At 39.8% G+C, this 18,988-nt stretch overlaps 1 protein-coding gene across 1 annotated transcript; it reads left to right on the top strand.

Annotated features, from left to right (window-relative positions):
• The first annotated feature begins 16,420 nt into the window (after positions 1-16,420).
• On the top strand, positions 16,421-18,031 carry LOC101302990 (probable phosphatidylinositol 4-kinase type 2-beta At1g26270-like). The gene has a single exon (XM_004289460.1). It carries the CDS (start codon positions 16,421-16,423, stop codon positions 18,029-18,031), a length of 1,611 nt encoding a protein of 536 aa, XP_004289508.1.
• The last annotated feature ends 957 nt before the right edge of the window (positions 18,032-18,988 follow it).

Here is an 18,988-nt window from a genome sequence, read left to right as displayed (position 1 = left end):
CCGTCGCCTAAGTTCAAAATATTTAAGCGGCAGTTATCCCGCCAAAAATTTTTAATTTTTTTTTTAAATTTGGTTCCGTCGACTAAGTAGATATTTCCGTCGACTACGATATAACCTAAGCGACAAAATAATTTTTCGTCGCCTAAGTTATCATAAATAATCATTTATATTTATATATAAATGTTTCGTCGGCTAGGTAAAAATTTCCGTCGCCTAAGATCTTCTTAGCCGACGGAATATTTTTCCGTCAGCTAGGTGAAAACTTAGGCTACGGAAGGTTTTCCGTCGGCTAAGTAGATCTTAGGTGACGAAAATATTATTTGCTCCGTCGGCGAAGTTATTTTTTTCTCTAGTGCCAATAACTCTACCGACGAATTTTCCGTCGCTCAAGAACGATCATATATTCGTCAGTAAACATATATACCGTCGCCAGTTCCGTCGGTTAAGACGAATTTCATATTTGTCGGCTAAGAACATTTGCGACAAAAACTTTCCGTCGATAGAGAGTTTTATCGACGATTCCGTTTGTCGACAAGGCAGTTAAGGGTCCGTCGGGTTTGATCGGTCTTAGGCGACGACTAACTTAATTTCCGTCGCGTAAATGTCTACCTCACGACACTTAGGCGACGGATAATTCGTCGGCCAAGATTGTAATCGACGGATATGCGGTCTTAGGCGACGAGTTGTTTCCGTCGGCTAAGTCGATATTTCCACTAGTGTCAGCCCTTTCACAGTTTTTGGTTTTTCCCATTTCTTGATGCAACTAATTTTGCTTGGATCCACAACCACTGTCAGCACCCACCCCGAATTTCACCCTGAAACCCGAGGTAAGTCCTGCGGGGTCCACCTCTAAGGAAAATTTACCGAAAATTCGGCATACTACCTTGAAAATGGACGACCCTTACTTGAAAAATCCTACATAACACTTCTATTATCAAACATCCATGCTCAACTCCTGGAGCCTTCCTGCTCCCCAAGTTCATCACATCTCCCAATATAACAATTTCTCATCGAAAATAATTTCACAACTAATAACAGACAATTAATAATTTACTGCTGGACTTTCAAAGCATATCTAAAGATGAACGAAAAACAATGGATAAAGAATGAGCGGAAGTAGCCTCTGACTATACCTCGACTTCATGTACGCTAGACCTCGAATGAACTTAGCCTGCAAACTGGGCATTTAAAACCAAAGGGCACAGGGGAAAGTAATTTAAAAACGTTAGAGTGAGTGGACAAAAATAAATTAAATAATTTAACAAAATGTAAATTAAATACTTTCCCACATTAAATCTTTAAAACCTTGCTGCACGCAACTTTGATATAACATTTAACATTAAAATCAGGATTCCATAAAAAAATAGACAAACTAGCCCCGCTGGTTAATCAATTACGGAAATCTCGTAAGTAGAGATAAATCAGCCCCGCTGGTTAATCAATTATATAACTGAGAAAAAATAAAATAAGGGGAAGAGTTATCACCATGCAGAAGGAGCCTCCAAGGCTCAGGTCGATGCCTCCCAGGATATAATAGCGTCCCACGCTAAGCGCTCAACTCACATATGATGAGGACTGCTAATAAGGCTAGCTAGCAATAAATAATAAATAACAACCCTTACATGGTGAAATAAAAATATAATATGGAGCTCACAAGATAAATATCCTGGCCCATTAGATAGAGCTCACGGGAGAGGTGTCCTATCCCACTAGATAGAGCTCATGGGAGAGGTGTCCCGGCCCACTAGATTGAGCTCACGAGATAAGTATCCCGGCCCACTCAACCAAGCAATGTAACAATACTCAATGACGTGTGTCACACGTCAAAATACACTCGGATCAATGATTGAGTACCGAAAATCCTATTTTCAGTAACCTTTTACAAATCTCCATGTTAACAAAATATAAACGATAATTATAAAGGAGATATTTATAATTTAATTGTCGCATGCAATTCATTCAAAATAAAAGTCCACTCACAAATTTAGGCATAAGCCCGACGATATCTGAATCGCCACTTAAGCGAGGTTCCCTTCGTATCCTGGCACAATAACCATGCTTAGAACCAAACTTTAATTCCAGAAAATAAATACTTAATATAACACCAAAACTCTTCCGCTTAACTCACTACCCTTACTAGGGTCAAACTCACTGGATTTCCACCAAACTCCATCACAACCTTAATTTATCAATTCTAACATTCTAGAATAAATACTAAGGAAATCCAACGGCCGGATTTTCATTCTAATAACCGTCCAAAATCCTTAATCATTGGAAAATCCCAAACCTTATCAAAAATCCAAACTTTACTTCATTAAACTCCTCTCATTAAAACAAACTCAAAAACATGAAAAACTACCCTTAAGGGGCAGCGCCGCCGCCACCTGCTCTGCCGGCAGCGGCGGCCGACAGCCGTACTCCGGTGACCTCCAATGCTTCCCAATTTTTAACACAATAATCCTCTCAACAAGCACAATAACTTCCCTAACTAGCATAAACACCAATTCCAAGCATAGATAGGGTAATCGAACCAAAACCTTAAATTAAGCCTTAGAACTTCAGTTAAACATCTCTCCTTACCAAGATCGAATTGAGTCGAATCCTTTTAAGGGATTACTAACCTTGATGAGAGCTACAAGATGAGCCAAGAATCACGAGCTATGGTGGCCGGAGGAGCGAGTTCCGACGACTGAACCTCCACGGCAGTCGGAGCTTCCGAGCGACTTCTCTCCCTCACTGTGGTGCTAGGATGGCTCCCTTCGGTCCAGGAAGAAAGCTGGGTCGATGGCCGACCGTTTGGGACCGGTGCGGCAGTCTGTGGTGGCCGGACGGTAGCGGGCGAAGGTGAAGACTCCAACGGGTCGGGGAAGCTTCGGGAGAAAGGAGAGAGAAGGAAGAGAGAGAGAGAGTGTGGGTGTTGGGCTTCTCCACATCCTACCCGGTCCAAACTTAAACACCAAAAATAAAGCCTTAAAAAAATTTACCCATTTACCAACTAATGTTTACCCCTTTTTTTCTGATAACTTTTGCATGCTAACTTCGATTTTAGTGTATGGCATGCCTACGAATTCCGTTTAGTATCCTCTACGACTTTCATGAAGAAAGTTTTCCCAAAGTTTAGACCCAGGAAAAAGTCAACTTTTGGAGCCTTAAATAGTAAACGGTTACTCAAAACGGTAGAGCCAAAGTAATATCAAAAGTAAATAACCGTAATTTAATTTAAGAACCAGGACGTGACAACCACTCCCTTGGAACTGATTACATGTCCCAAATACTCCACCTGCTCCACTCCAAAGCTACATTTACTTTCCTTAATCTTCAAGGAATACTGCAATAACTTCTCGAAACCAATTGCAAATGAACCAGGTTATCTTCCATAGAAGTACTATAGATAAGGATATCATCAAAAAATACCAACACACACTTCCTCAGATACTTCCTCAAAATATCATTAATTACTGATTGAAAGGTAGATGGAGCATTTGTCAAGCCAAATGGCATCACCAAGAACTCATAATGTCCTGAATGAGTTCTAAAAACTATCTTGTTAATGTCACCCTCAGCCGTTCTTATCTGGTGATATCCAGACCTTAAATCAAGCTTGGTGAAGACTCCTGCACCATGAACTTCATCTATCAACTCATCAACCACTAAAATAGGATATTTGTATTTCAATGTAGCTGAATTCAATGCTCTATAGTCAATGCACATTCTCGAGGTTCCATCTTTTTTCTAAACCAAAATCACAGGAGAAGAAAATTGTGACACACTAGGCCTAATCACCCCATTGTCTAACATTTCCTTTGTTATCTTCTCAATCTCAGTTTTTTTTGGAAATAAGGGTACCTATAGGGTCTTACATTGATGGTAGCAATATTTCGAAAGAATTCAATCCTATGGTCATGTGCTCTTGCAGGAGGTAATGTTGTGGGATTTTTGAAAATTTCTGAATATATGTGCTTCAACTTCTGTATTTCAGGATGAATCTTTGTAATCTCCACAGTTTCTGCTGGAAGATCCAAGGGGCTGAGTTGCACCATTACTGCTTCTGGTTGCTTAAGACTTGGTCTCCCCTTGCAACACATACTGCACATTGTCTCTCTGAAACTGCATTCTCATGAGTTCAAAGTTCCAAGTAATGTCCCCTAAGGACTTAAGCCACTTGGAGCCAAGAATTATTTCACACCCAGAAATAGGAAGCACATAAAAATCACCTGGAAAAATAAATTGTTGAAATTGTAGCTCTATTCTTACCACTCCTTCGGTATGCATGATAGTCCCACTGGCTAACCTTACTCTCAGCTCTATTCTTACCACTCTTTTGGTATGCATGATAGCTCCACTGGCTAACCTTACTCTCAGCGGTTTGATGTCAATGATAGTGGATTTGATCCTCCTTAAGAGTGAAGGGTGGAGGAAGTTGTGTGAAGCTCCAGTGTCAATGAGCACATGCATGCACCTGTTAACTATTGAAAATTCCCTTAACTTGCATGGTGTCATAATTGTCTTGGCCACCCATGATTTGTAATTGAACTTCATCTAGCAATCCTTCATCTGCTGTCATTTCTTCCTTGACAGTTTCCCCAACATGCTTAGTGACATCTATCTCTTCCTGCATTACTTCTATTACCATCAATTGACCTTGTCCTCTTCTACAATTGTGACTAGGCCTAAAAATGTCATCACAAAAGAAACATTGATTTCGAGCTCTTCTCTCTTGATACTCAGCCTGAGACAAACGTTTATTTGTACCTCCATTGTTAGTAACTTGAGCAGTTGGTGTGGTTGCAACATGCGCCACTCTTTGTTGAGTCACTTGAGGCCTATAGTGTTGAGAGTCAGTAGTTGGTGTAGTCCTGATGCTAGAATTTGATGGAACAAAGGTTCTTGTAGACACAGATGATCTAGCTTGTCCTTTATGGTCTGAGTCTTTAAAAAGTTTAGCTAACTCACATGCCTAATAAAGATTCTTAGGTTTTAAAGCCTTGACAATTAATCTGAGTTCACTTTTCAACCCTCCCAAGAAAAATGACAGCAATGTCTCCTGAGAAAACCATGGAGCTCTTCTTGAGAGTTTAGTGAATTGCTCCATATAACCATCAACATTACCATGCTGGGACATTCGAGCTAATGCTGCTTGATAATCCACCACAATGATAGGACCCACCCCGAATTTCACCGTGAAACCCGAGGTAATTCCTGCGGGGTCCACCTCCAAGGAAAATTTACCGAAAATTCAGCATAATCTACCTTGAAAATGGACAACCCTTACCTAAAAAAATCTGACTTAACACTTCTATAAACCAATATCCATCCTCAACACCTGGAGCCTTCCTGCTCCCCAAGTTCAACACATCTCCCAATGTAACAATTACTCAACTAAACTAATCCCACAACCGACAATAGCCAACATTAATTCATTAACTGATTATCAGAGCAGATCTAAAGTTAAACGAAAAACAATGACTAAAGAATAAGCAGAAGCAACTTCTAACTATGCCTCGATTCCATGTACGCTCGACCTCAAATAACTTAGCCTGCAAACTGGGCGTTTAAAACCAAAAGGCCCAGGGGAAAGTAATTTAAAACGTTAGAGTGAGTGGACGAAAAGTAATCAAGTAATTGATCGCAGCATAACTAACCAAACTTAATTACTTTCCCATGTTCCAATAATCAAGAAATATGTTGCATGCAAGTGTTGATAAAACTTTCATAAAGAAAATCTCAAGGAAACGGACTAGCCTCGCTAGTCAAAATATTGACAAAGATAACTAACCTTCATTGAAGAAAATACCAAAAAGATGGACTAGCCCCGCTAGTCACAACAACAACAACAAATAAGAAACAGATGTAGCCATACAGATGAGCCTCCCAGACTCGGTTACCTCATAGGCAAAAGGCAAAGTACTCCCATACTCCCTACACCTTCATGTTATGATAGCAGAGAGGGTGTAGGGCTTGCGTGATGTCGTCGACTACATCACATCACCCGAAGGCGGAAAGGGCTTGAGTAACCCCACTTAAAACGTGGAAGTTACATCGCCTCGAAAGGCGGAACAACATGCTAGTATGAATATTAACGATCCAACAAGTATGGCATAAATAAAGAAATATAAATCCATGTGAGTTTCCCCGAAACTTATAATTAAAGCACAAGTACAATTCCCAACCGTACTCAAAGAATTCAGAGAGCAAAGAAATTAATTAAATTCAACGACATGTCCCACACGTTAAAATGCTCAATGAAATAAATAACTTCAATAATTATCATCTCTCAAAAACCAAACAATATGAAAATCAGTACGAAATCTCAAATCTCTAATTATCAATCCGAGCTCAAATCCATAAATTATAACCCACATTGAATCCATGCATCAATCTCAAACAATTTTCAAGTCCATTTCACATGCCGAAGTCATAATATATACTCAGAAAATAAAATACTAATTTATAAAATCTTGCATGCATATTATTTAAAAACTAAAATGTCCACTCACAGATTTTGGCCTAAGACTGACGAATTCTGAATCACCACTCAAGTGGGGTCTCCTCGAATCCTGGCACAACAACCATGCTTAGGACCAAACTTCAATTCCGGAAAATAAATACGTGAATAAAAACATCTAACTCTCTTTCATTTAACCCACTACTCTTATTAGGGTTAAACTCATCGGATTCACATCAAACTCCACCACAACCTTAAATCATCAATTCTAACATTCTAGGCTAAATACCAAGGAAATTCAACGGCTGGATTTTTATTCTAACAACCCGCAAAATCTTTAATCTTTGAAAAAAAAATCTCTAACCTTATCAAAACTCTTCCAGAAATTCCAAACTTTACTTCCTTAAACTTCTCTCATTAAAACAAACCCAAAATCATGAAAAAACTGCCCCTAACGGTGGCGGCGCCGGCCGGCAGCCGAATTCCGGCGAACTCAAATGTTTCTCAAATTTTAACAGAATAATCCTCTCATCATGCATAACAACTTTCATAACTAGAACTTAGTCCAATTCTAGGGCTAACTAGGGTAATTGAACCAAAACTTCCATAAATCCCTAAAATTTCTAATTATACATTTCACCCTAATAAGATCGAATTAGACCAATTCCTTTTGAGGGATTACTTACCTTGATAAGGGCTACTTCCGACCTATGGCGGCCGGAGAAGGGAACTCCGGCGAAAAGCTTCCCGGCGTCTCCAGCGGGTTTTCTCCTCTCCGGTGGGGCTACCGGCTCGGACACTAGGCCGGGGAGAGAGAGGAGGTGATGAGGGTCTGAACTGGGGTGGAGTGGTGCCTGGTGGTTGGCCGGACGGTGGCAGCTAACTTCCGGCGGAGAGGGGCTTGGGGAAACTCACGGGGGAAAGAGAGAGAAGGAAGAGGGAGAGAGAGGAAATAAAGGGAGGGGTTTTGGGCTGCTCCACAACCGGCCCAGCTATAAAACCCAACCAAAAAAAAATAATATCCATTATCATTTACCCCCTTTTACCATCTCAAAAATTTACTCTCTTAAATCATAACTTTTTCATGCTAACTCCGATTTTAACACATAGCATGTCTACGAACTCGTAATAACGTCCCCTACGACTTTCATGAAGAAAGTTTCCCCAAATTCCAAATGAAATAGAAAGTCAACTTTAAGGTCCTTAAATAGTAAACGGCTACTCAACACGGGAAAAGACCAAAATAATACTAAAGTAAATAACCGTAAAATAACTTAAGAACCGGGGTGTGACAACAGTGTGACTACTAAACTCTCTCATTAACATATAAGTACGGCCTTGCCATGTTTGAGGAGATTCAGACTTAAACATATACCACATGTCTGAAGCTTTTTCAGTCAAATGCATAGTGTCAATTGCCAATTTTCTTTCCTCATGTACTTGATAAAAATCAAAGAACTGTTCTGCTTCTTTCAATCATTCCACAAGATCACCTCCACTAAAATTAGCAAATTCTAAGCTCATTAGTTTCATCGTAGGTAGAGAAGGATCCACACCAGTTTGGTAAGAAAGATGGTAGTGTGAGGCTATGTGTCATAGGACTCACATGTAATTGAGAGTATGAGCTATTGATGTATGGAGTATGGTTATGTGTAGCTTGTAGCCAAGCCCCATTAGTTGATTGTGTCAAGCAGGACCCACTCTGAATTTCACCCTGAAACCCGAAGTAAATCTTGCGGGGACCACCTCCAAAGAAAGTTTACCGAAAATTCAGCATAACCTCTCTTGAAAATGGACAACCCTTCCTAATAATACCTGCAAACAATTCTGAAAATTTAAATTCAACCTTAAACTCCTGGAGCCTTCGTGCTCCCTAAATCACAACACCACCCAAGTTATTTACTAATGTAAACAATCTCATATCCAACCATTTATAGGTTCAGAGAAACTCTAACAAGAAGAAATGAAACATAATAAATTAACAAGTGGAAGCTATATGATGACTATGTCTCATCTCCATGTACGCTTGACCTCAACTAAGTTAACCTGCACGCTGGGCATTTTTAAAACGAAAGGCCCAAGGGAAAACATTTGAAACCGTTAGAGTGAGTGGACAAAAATAAATTTAAAAAAAAAAGATCTTTATGCTTTCCCGATTTAACTTCTGTGGAAAAACAATTAACGGCATGCAACAAGCCCAAAAGCTTTTAAAAATTTACCGAATTTACCGAAACGTGACTAGCCGCGTTAGTCACCAACACTTCATAAAAATAGAGCCTCTCAGGCTAAAATAAAATATGTATGTATCACACTCGTCATATCCCTTGTATGAATTTTCTTGAAACAACAAAGACAAATATAAAATTCACACAAGGCTACGACGCTTGTGTCTAACGCTCACATCGCACCTTAATGGCATTTTACCTCATTATGGTGGAAAAGACGGTGTATATATATATACGCGCATATCCCCTATATAAATTTTTTATATTTATATAGGGCTACGACGATTGCGTTTAACGCTCATGTCGCACCATAATAGAATTTTACCTCAGTATGGTGGAAAAGCATGTATAGCTAGCTAGCATTTCTTTATATACATATTATTCTCATAATCATCCAAATATGGATATATTTACATACTCACCGAAAATCTCATTTTCGGTAACTCTCCAAAAATAATGAAAATTGCCAATTGCAAAAGAAGCAATAAATATATGGCTACACTGAAAATCTCATTTCCGGTAACTTTCCAAATAGCGAAGTTAACAAAATAAAATAAGAGCATTTACTTCCAAAAAATAAGTTCGTGAAAATAAACAATTTCACAAATTGATATTCAATAAAATCATTCATTTAAAATGACATCACTGCATGCTTATAATTTAAAACGAACGTCCACTCACAGTATTAGGCCTAAGCCTCCCAATGCTCGGAATACTCCTTGAGTGCTGCCTCCAACTAATTACACACTCTAGCCAATCTCACGTTGACGATAAACAGAAGAATAAATTGGTCAGACCGGACTCCATCAACATTAACGGATCGACTTCTTCCTAGTTTGACTAGGATTTCCTAGGTTGACCAATAGATAAAAGAATCATTTTCTACTACTAAATTCGCATCCAAAACTTATTCGGTTCCAAACCAAACCTTAACCTGAAATCGAAGTCACACGCTATCTCCATGCCTTTAACACACTAAGCAATTCACTTCCAAAATCACCACGAAGCCAATGGTCTAGATTTTAGGGTTACTATGGATAGTAATCATATTAACAAAAATTATTTTATGGTCCCCTAGCTCAAGCCAACCAGAACCAACAATTCCAACATTTCTTTTCTACCCAACTTCACACCAACAATTACTAAGGGCACCTAAAAGGGTTTCCAAGAATGGAAGTTTCCATAAAGGGGAAAGTTCCCTAAAAAGAGACTTTCTAAATATGGCAGGTTTTCCTAAACCGTAAACTACCACTTACACGAAAAGAAAAGTTGACAAGCTACCTTCACGGATTCTGTCGGAATTGCTGCCTCGCCGGAATCCCAATACTTGCCAGAAATACTCGTCGGATTCCGGTGACTTGCCGGAATTTCGCCATAGCCTCCCCTTATTTTTCAGAACTCCAAGTTCTCGACATGTAACAACCACAACAACAAAAACAGTCATTAACCATTTTCGAAAAACACCGAGCACAATTCCAAATCAGCTAACTAGCACCCAAACCTCAATGCAACTCAATACATTAGCCAAAAACACCAACTTACCTTCAATCTGCTCTACTTCGCAAACCAGAGCTCCTCCTTGCCAAACTCCACATGAAAGACCTCCAAACATTCCCAACGGCTGCCTTAGCCGCCACCTTCACCGAAACAGCTCCAGATTACTTCGGTTCCTCACAAGCCAAACTCACCAAGCCTCCGTCTTGACAAAAACAGAGAACCAACAGAAGAACAAGGGACCTCCCTTCGACAGAAAGCCTCTGCCTCGGTTCAAAACCACCGTCGCTTCCTCCAATCCTTCCCAAGACGCGTCTGGGCTCCATTCAACCGGTTCTAGACTGTAGTCCCGCCGGAGCTCCAAGAACGAACTCACCGGAAAACCCCGACGAAAACCTAAAAACACAAAAAGGGGCTTCCTGAATTTGAACTCGATTAGAACAGTCAAAGGCAGAGAAAGAAGGAAGAAGGATAGAGGAGACGAACCCTACCGTTCGGGTGCCAAGTCATGGTCCACATCGACAAGAATTGCCGAAGGGCCGTTGTGCTTCTTCCCGTCGATCTCCTTCCAAGGTTCGGGCACCGGTGAACTGAAAGCTAGACGTTGTAAAGAAGAGGGAGAGGAAGAGAATTGGTGGGGGTCTTGTCGCCATAGGTGGCCAGACGGCGCCACTCCGGCGCGGCAAGATTGAGAGACGAGAGAGAGAGAGTCGGGGAGAGGAGTGGGAGAGCTGGTCAACACCCACTTTGGGTTTTTGACCGAAGTCCACCACTTCTTTTCCTTTAAAACTTGAAAAAAAATTATACCCTAATTTCAGTAAAATTAATCCTAGTACCAAACTTTCGATAAAACATAGAAAAATAATCTGGAGCTCCGCAAAACAATTCTGAAGACACCGAAGAACTCGAATCGACTTGAACTACGACATCAGGACCTTAAAAGAAGAGTTTGACATTTCCAGAAAAACTCGCAAATAAACTCAAGTGTTAACTTACTAAGTTACCGAGCACGGTTAAATTCTCCAATAACTCGTGAAATACCTAGTAAATAGGTAAAATTTGGGTCCGGGATGTTACAAATTGTGTTCCAAAATTTGGATGTGGAGGGTAAATATTATTTGACACTATCGGATGAGTATGTGGGCTGTGAGAGCTATATTGAGAACCAAGAGTGAAAAATGGTGTTGCAGTATTTGGAGTATGATAAGGTTGTGTGTATGGGTAACTATGGTTGGGAAAATGTAATAGTGTAGGCTTTGTGGTGCTAACATGTGATGTTGGAGCAAATCCCACACCATTTTCATTAGCAGCAATGTATGTGACAGGAAGAGGACCTATCATGTAATTGAAAGGATGTGTACCAAAATTTGTATGCTGAAAATACTGATTTGTTGAGGGGATATGAGCACTTCCCTTAACATTCACAAAATTCCTGCTGATATTCACATCACTATAAAACACAATAGATCCAATAATTTTCCCCCAATTTGTATTAGTAGTATTAACCATAGTTGTTGTAGCTTCAGAGTTAAGACCTAAAATAACCTCATGATGAGCCAATTCGCGATATCTCAGTGGTTCAGAATTAGGTAAAGATGGTTTCGAATTAAAGTATTACCCATAGTTGAAGACTTAGACAACTCTGCTACTGTAGCAACCACTGAAGATGTCACATCCCGATCCTTAAATTTTTACCTTATTTATTAGCTTAGTAATAATAAGAGTTTTACCGTCTTCGTAAATGAGTTTTTAGTTTAAATGGTCCTTATCGGGGTTTTAGGGGACGATTATTTCGAAGGATTTATTTGTAGGAGAAAATGTGACGACGGTAAAAATGGTTAATTTTAGCTAGTAAAAGGTAATTTTTATTAGGGTATAATTGTTGTGGTCTTATTTTGGAGTTGGGTTTGTTTTAGAGGGGGTATTAAGTTTGGACCGGTTTGGGGTGTGGAGGCCCAAAAACCATTTCACCTCTCTTTCTCTTCTCTCTCTCTCCCTCTTCCCCGAGCCTTCTCCCGAGCTGCCCCGACCCGCAGGTTTCCTCCGCTCAGTTCACCATCGTCCGGCCACTGTAGGCCGTCGCTCCGGTCCCAAACAGTCGGCCTCCGACCCAGCTCCCATCCTAGACCGGTGAGAGGCTCCCTAGCGCCACCGTGAGAGAGATAGCAAGCCCGAAAGGTCCGACTATCCAAAGCTTCTCGTTGTCGAAACTTCCTCCTCCAGTCGCCATAGCCGAAGCTGCTTGGCTCGAAAGAAAGCCCTCCTCCCGTGCAACAACCCCTCCAAAGGTCTCACCCTCTCTTGAGCTAGGTAAGGAGATATTTGGTGTTAGAGCTCTAGGGTTTTCTTGGATGTTTTCATTCGATTGGCATAGTTAGGCTTTGAATTGGGTGTTGTGCTAGTTTAGAAAGTTGTAGAGGGAGTTGAAAGGAAGCTGTTGTTAAAATTTGGTAGGCATTGGAGGTCACCGGAGTCGGCCTCCGGCCATCGCTGTTTAGGGGACTTTCATGGTTTTTGATTGGTTATATTAATGGGAGTTATTGATGTGAATTTTAGAATTTTTGGAGGAGTTTTGGATAGATTTGGGAATTTTTAAAGTTTAGTAATTGTGGCGGATTAATAAGGTAGAATCCGGCCGTTGGATTTAAGTAGTAAAATCTGTGGAAGGGTGTAGTTAAGGCTGCTGGTTTAAGTGTTGAGGTGTGGACCGTATCGAAGTTAGGCATTGATAAGCGTGTTTATAGCTCTCGGTTAATTTTGCCTATTTTGTAAATATTGGATTTTTAGTGGGAAATTAATTATATATTTGGAACAGGACGAGGGGAGGCCCGAGCAGAAGAAGCCTCGGAGCGACATCAGGCTTAGGCCTAGTTTGTGAGTGGATTTTGTTTTAAATATAAGAGCATGCGATGCATTATTTTGTTGATCATTTATTCTTTTGCTGAGATTTATTGCTTTCTCAGATATTTGGCAATTTTCATCCTTTGGAGAGTTACCGAAAATGAGATTTTCGGTGGATATGTATATTGGATGTTTATGAGTATAGTATGTATATAAATGCTAGCTAGCCATACGTGCTTTGTCCGTCATAATGAGGTAAAATTTCATTATGGCGTGACGTGAGTGTTAGACACAAGTGTCATAGCCCTATATGAAAACTACTTTCTTATCTGCTTTATTTAGGTTTTCATATAGAGAGTCCACACGTATATATACACCCGTCCTCTTTGGTCATAATGAGAAAAAAATTCCATTATGGTGCGTCGTGAGCGTTAGACGCAAGCGTCGTAGCCTTGTATTAATTTCTATTTTTCTAATTTGTTCCTAGGATTCATATAAGGAGTCTGACGAGTGTAAATACATACGCATATATGTTTATATATATATAGTTGAGCCTGAGAGGCTCCATTTTATTGAGTTATGGAGATTAGCCGGAGCTAGTCATCAAATTGCTAGTTTTTGTGTTGAGCGTTTTTGACGGTCGCATGCAGCATAATTTCTTTGGAAATTAAAAATGGGAATGCATAAATATTTTATTTATTAATTTATTTTTGTCCACTCACTCTAACGGTTTCAAATGTTTTCCCCTGAGCCCTTCGTTTTAAAATGCCCAGTCTGCAGAGTTCGGGTTGGCACTAGTCAGAGGTGAGGCATAGTCACCCACATCTCTTCCACCTTTCATCAGTAGATTACCTGTTAACCTACTACCATATTTTCTTGCTTCCGCTAGTGTTTAGTAGCTCTGATTACCTTGGGATTATTTGTATAATAGTTCGGTTGTGTGCTAAGTCTTTGTTTATTAATTTGGGAGATATCTAAAGGATGGTGTATGATATAAATTGGATATTTATGTGTTGGATTAGAAGATGATTTTTTTTTTTTTTTTTTTTTGTGTGGTGGATGTGTTGTGGGGGAGCGGGTGGCTCCAGGTGTTGAGGTTGGATGTGTTGGTATAGAAGTGTTATCTGAATTTTTCAGGATAGGATTGTCCATTTTCAAGGGAGGTTATGCCGAATTTTTCGGTAAATTTTCCTTCGAGGTGGTCCCCGCAGGACTTACTCCAGGTTTTAGGGTAAAATTTGGGGTGGTCTTGACAGAAGATGTAACTGCTGTGGCTGAACTAATTATGGCAGCTACTCCCAAGTCCTCCTGCATAGATCCAAAGGTAATTTGTGCAGGATCTTGCACTGGTGGATCATTCACCACCATATCCACACCCGAGTTGGGAGCGCTAGGTCGAGACTCGAGCAGTATCGCATGAAACTCAGCTAACAGCTCTGCTTTGATGGTTGAAACCGAATTCTGCACCTCAGTTAATGACCCTTGAAGAGAAGTAATTGAATCACGCACTGAGAGGAGTTGTGCAGCTGTCTCATCTCGATGAACTTGAAGATCAAGTTGAACTTGTGAGCCTTTTGTAGCAACCTGCGGATGAGCACTAGAGGTGCCCCACCCCCTTTTCTTGTTTTCCATCGCCCTCAGAATCAAGGGCTCTGATACCAGATTATTAGGGTGCTAACCCTAACTCACTAGATTTGGAAAGGAAATTGAAGAACAAGATAAGAAAAATGCAAATAAAGAAGGAAATTGATATTAATCTGGATAAGTTCATACAATGAGGGGCTACATCTTCATATAGAAAAGACGCGCACATGACTGCAACGTGTCACACGGACATTGGTTACCGATAGCTCACCACAGCTAAACCTATCACTACTGAAACACTGCGTTTTTACTTAACAAAACAACTCTCCTAGATAAAACAGGAAGGCTAACACTTGGCTCCCTAACAGTGTATATTTTAAGTTTTGAATAAAATGTGTTGTTCTCTTTCAAAAAGAAGAAGAAGAAGGTGTTAAGCCCAATTTGACGGTGTCTTGACTTAGACCGGAAGGTGGGAGAACAAGGACGCCTTCTCCGGGCAATTTTCCAAGCCGTCACTTACCCTCATCCTTTTTAGAGACGGTTCCTCCGTTCTCGGATTGTTGCTAAACTAAAAGTTTCCTGTATGGCACCTCATAACTTATTTTATTTCGTGTTTAAACACCTTTAACCTCTAGTTATTTATGTTTTGTTTGAATAAAGTTATTTTATACCTGATAAAAAAAAGAAAGTTATTTATGTTTCTAACAAAAAGAAAAAAACGTGAATAGTGTTTATTAGGATCCCGTTGCAAACCCACCACACACGGAAATAGAAAAACGTTGACGCATGAATCGTAATACAAAAAAAAAGTAAGCAAAGGGAAATCCACAAAAAAAAGTTATCTAAAATAGGAAAACGTAGGGAGTGGGGGATCGAATAGAGAAATAGAGGGAGAAAAGTTAGGGGTGCTTGGGGTGGTTCAAAGTTGATTGGATTGTTCATTATCAAAACAGAGTAGGAGAAGATTAATAACAATATATACATTGTTCAAACATAATTGGGTGACGAATTGTTGTCGTCTCTCACGCTCCCCCCTTCTGTTCGTCTCCCTGAATGCCTTACCAGTGTTCAGGGTACCCATCTCGTCTCTCTCACTAAATTTTTCATTCATGATCCATTATCAATCAATTTTAACTTGTTCTCAACTTGTTTCAGAAAATCGTGGCGATTTGTGTGCGGTGGAGCGAGGGGAAAATAGGTTCTTCTTTTACTATCAAAGCTAACAAGCAAGAGGTTTGGTATTCCTTTTTTTTGTTTTTTGTTTTGTTTTTAGTAGTTTTAGGCTTTTGTTTACCTTTCTTGTTGTGATCCTTGGATTTGAAATGTGCAGGTTGTGATGGGTACCTGGAAAACAAAGAAAACAGTTCGCGCTAAATGTTCTTTGCTCATTCACCGATTATGGTATTAAAGAGCTAACATTGCCACCTCCATGACACTCTTTGGTATGATTTTCTACTAATTTTCCTTTTCAAATGTTATGTTTTATTTGTCTTTGCTTATCAAACAAATTGCTTCATTTTCTGTAGTAAAGCTCGTTTACTCAGTTCCCATTATGTTCAAAAATATGCCTGCGTTTGTTGAGTTTTTATTAGTTCCTCTTGCTTGATATTGGATTTAAAAAGACAATTTTTTGTGTTCACTATTTTGTTACCCAATAGATCATTATTATTCGTTTCATGCAAAAATGAGATTCAAATATGATCGAAAATATATGATGTCCAATCTCCCAGGGAAGACTATTTCTGAAGGGGTACCGTGAAAATTACAATATAAATAAAGTGCGCCCCTGGCATGCACTGCTTCCGTTCCTACCTGCATGAGATTCGTGGAAATGGCTGTCGCAGTTGATCAACATGACGGAATCAAGCCATTAAGCAAATCCCTGACATGTAGATTACAATCCTACACCCATCTTGATTACAACATATTTTCCTCCTCCTTTAAAAATACATGCGGAGTTGCAAACATTCACAAAAGCTTTTCCACCCCATGTCTCTCCCGAACTAGTGCATTGGAGGAAGACTTTGATACTAATCCAAGAATTGAGATTGTTGGTGGTAGCAGAGTTCCTAGGGTACATGCTCTTGTAGTTGAGGTCGCCATAGCTATGGCTTCTGGTGCTGATCTATTGCCAGTGCCAAGTGGACTAGGAGGGGCCTACTTCTTATGTAGTCGAAATGGTGACAATATTGCTGTAGCAAAGCCCATAGATGAAGAACCCTTAGCCTTTAATAATCCTAAAGGCTTCGGAGGTAGGATGCTTGGCCAACCTGGTTTAAAACGCTCAGTTCGGATTGGTGAATCTGGAGTTCGAGAATTGGCAGCTTACCTCCTTGACCATGGTGGTTTCGCTGGTGTTCCTCCAACCGCTTTAGTAAAAATTTCTCATGTTGCATTCCGTGTTAATAATAATTCAGCTGCAATTTCAACTACACCCTACAAGATTTCTTCTCTTCAGCGCTTTGTAGATCATGACTTTGATGCAGGAGAATTGGGTTTTTCTGGCTTCTCAATAGCTTCAGTTCATCACATTGGAATTTTTGACGTAAGAGTGCTAAATCTTGATAGGCACGCAGGTAATATGCTTGTTAATAAGTATGAGCATAACAATTATACCGTTGGTGTGGCTGAGCTTGTGCCTATTGACCACGGGCTTTGCCTTCCTGAGTGGCTTGATGATCCATACTTTGAATGGTTGCACTGGCCTCAAGCTTCAGTTCCATTTTCTGAGTCCGAGATCGAGTACATATCCAATCTTGACCCATCTAAAGATGCGGAGCTTCTACGAACTCAAATTCCTTCTTTACGTGAGGCTGCTGTCCGTGTTCTTGTGCTTTGCACCATCTTCTTGAAGCGGGCTACAGCAGCTGGGCTTTGTCTTGCTGATATAGGTGAAATGATGACTCGACAGTTTTGTGCTGGCGAAGAAAGATTGAGTGCATTAGAGAATCTTTGCTTACAAGTTAAAGCTACAATGTCGGGTACAAATGACAAAAAAACAGAAACAACCAAAGGAGGTGAAATATTTCAATTCCAGAGTGATACCAAGGAAAGTTTTGATGAGAGTTTTGATCTTCCTCGACTCTTACAGATTTATCCTGGAATGTCAAGGTTTTCATCAGTGGGATCAATGCCCGATGCATATATCTATCAATTATTTAAGGAACGCAATCGTGACAATGATGATTATGATATGAAAGGCAATAATGCTTATGTTGGTGGTAGTACTAGAGATTGTCATAAGGTAGGGGGTTTGATGGAGAGCGTGAGTTTCTCAGTAAATAACTTCAATTGTGAAACAGGGGCAATATCTTTCGGAGACATGAGTAAAGCTGAATGGGCTTTGTTCTTGGACAATTTTGAAAAGCTTTTGCCCGGCATCCTCAAGGGCACAAACTACTTGAGCTTGAGGACAACATTGAAAACTTCCTGCAAGTTTTGAAATCTAATAACTGTACATTATTGCAAAATGACATTAGACTAGATTGTAAATAACACACTAAGGCGGAAGGAAATGTGAATGGTAACCATCCTTTCTGTGCACTCGTTCATATGTTTCCTTATCTTGTATAATTGTTGTACATTATATACAACTGGTTTCTTTTGCAGATGATTGTCAAGGCATTTAATTTCGATGCTCACAGCATCAGATGCACTTTTTTTCTTTTTTCTTTGTTTACTTAGGTCGTAATTGAATGTGAAAAAAAATAGATACATGTTCTAGGAAAAAAAAATATCGATAAAAACGGTTTACTGACTCTACTCGTTCACTGATAGAAAAACATATTTATAGGCCAACACATTCTCTTAACGTACTAAGTAAGAAGGATAGATAGGTTAAGTTCAACACATCATTGGCTTAGCTTGAGTAAGGATATCCAAATGAATTGAACATGTTAGTAAACACATCATAGGTGTAATTTATCAATACAGTAATCTATTCTAACAAGGAAACGATTAAGCCAAGACACATAACAGAATGACAGGAAAGGAAAATAATTTTTTTAAACAGTACCCCTTGTGTCGCGTGCCTAATACGACATAGTGCATGAGATGTTGCCTCATTAAAAACTTTATCAAGTAAAACAAAAACCTCGTGGGCAAAACAAAAGACTTAGACGAAGGGAAAAAGAGCACAACACACCAACTACAATTGAAGATAACATGTGATGTAGACTCCCCCTGATGTCTACACAACAACTCCCCCTAATTAGTAACTTAATGTCGAAGTTCAGATAAACAGCGCAGGCCAATGCTCTTCACATGCTTCTCAAAAGTAGATTTCGGTAGAGACTTGGTTAACAAATCTGCTACATTATCCTCAGAACTCACCTGGTTCACTTGGATATTCAAAAACTGTTGCTGCTGCTTATTATAGAAGAACTTCGGCGAGATATGT

Source organism: Fragaria vesca, linkage group LG1, assembly GCF_000184155.1.
Source record: "Fragaria vesca subsp. vesca linkage group LG1, FraVesHawaii_1.0, whole genome shotgun sequence".
NCBI classification, from domain to species: domain Eukaryota; kingdom Viridiplantae; phylum Streptophyta; class Magnoliopsida; order Rosales; family Rosaceae; genus Fragaria; species Fragaria vesca.
The sequence above is the reverse complement of the archived record's forward strand: the minus strand, read 5'-3'. Positions and strand labels throughout refer to the sequence as shown.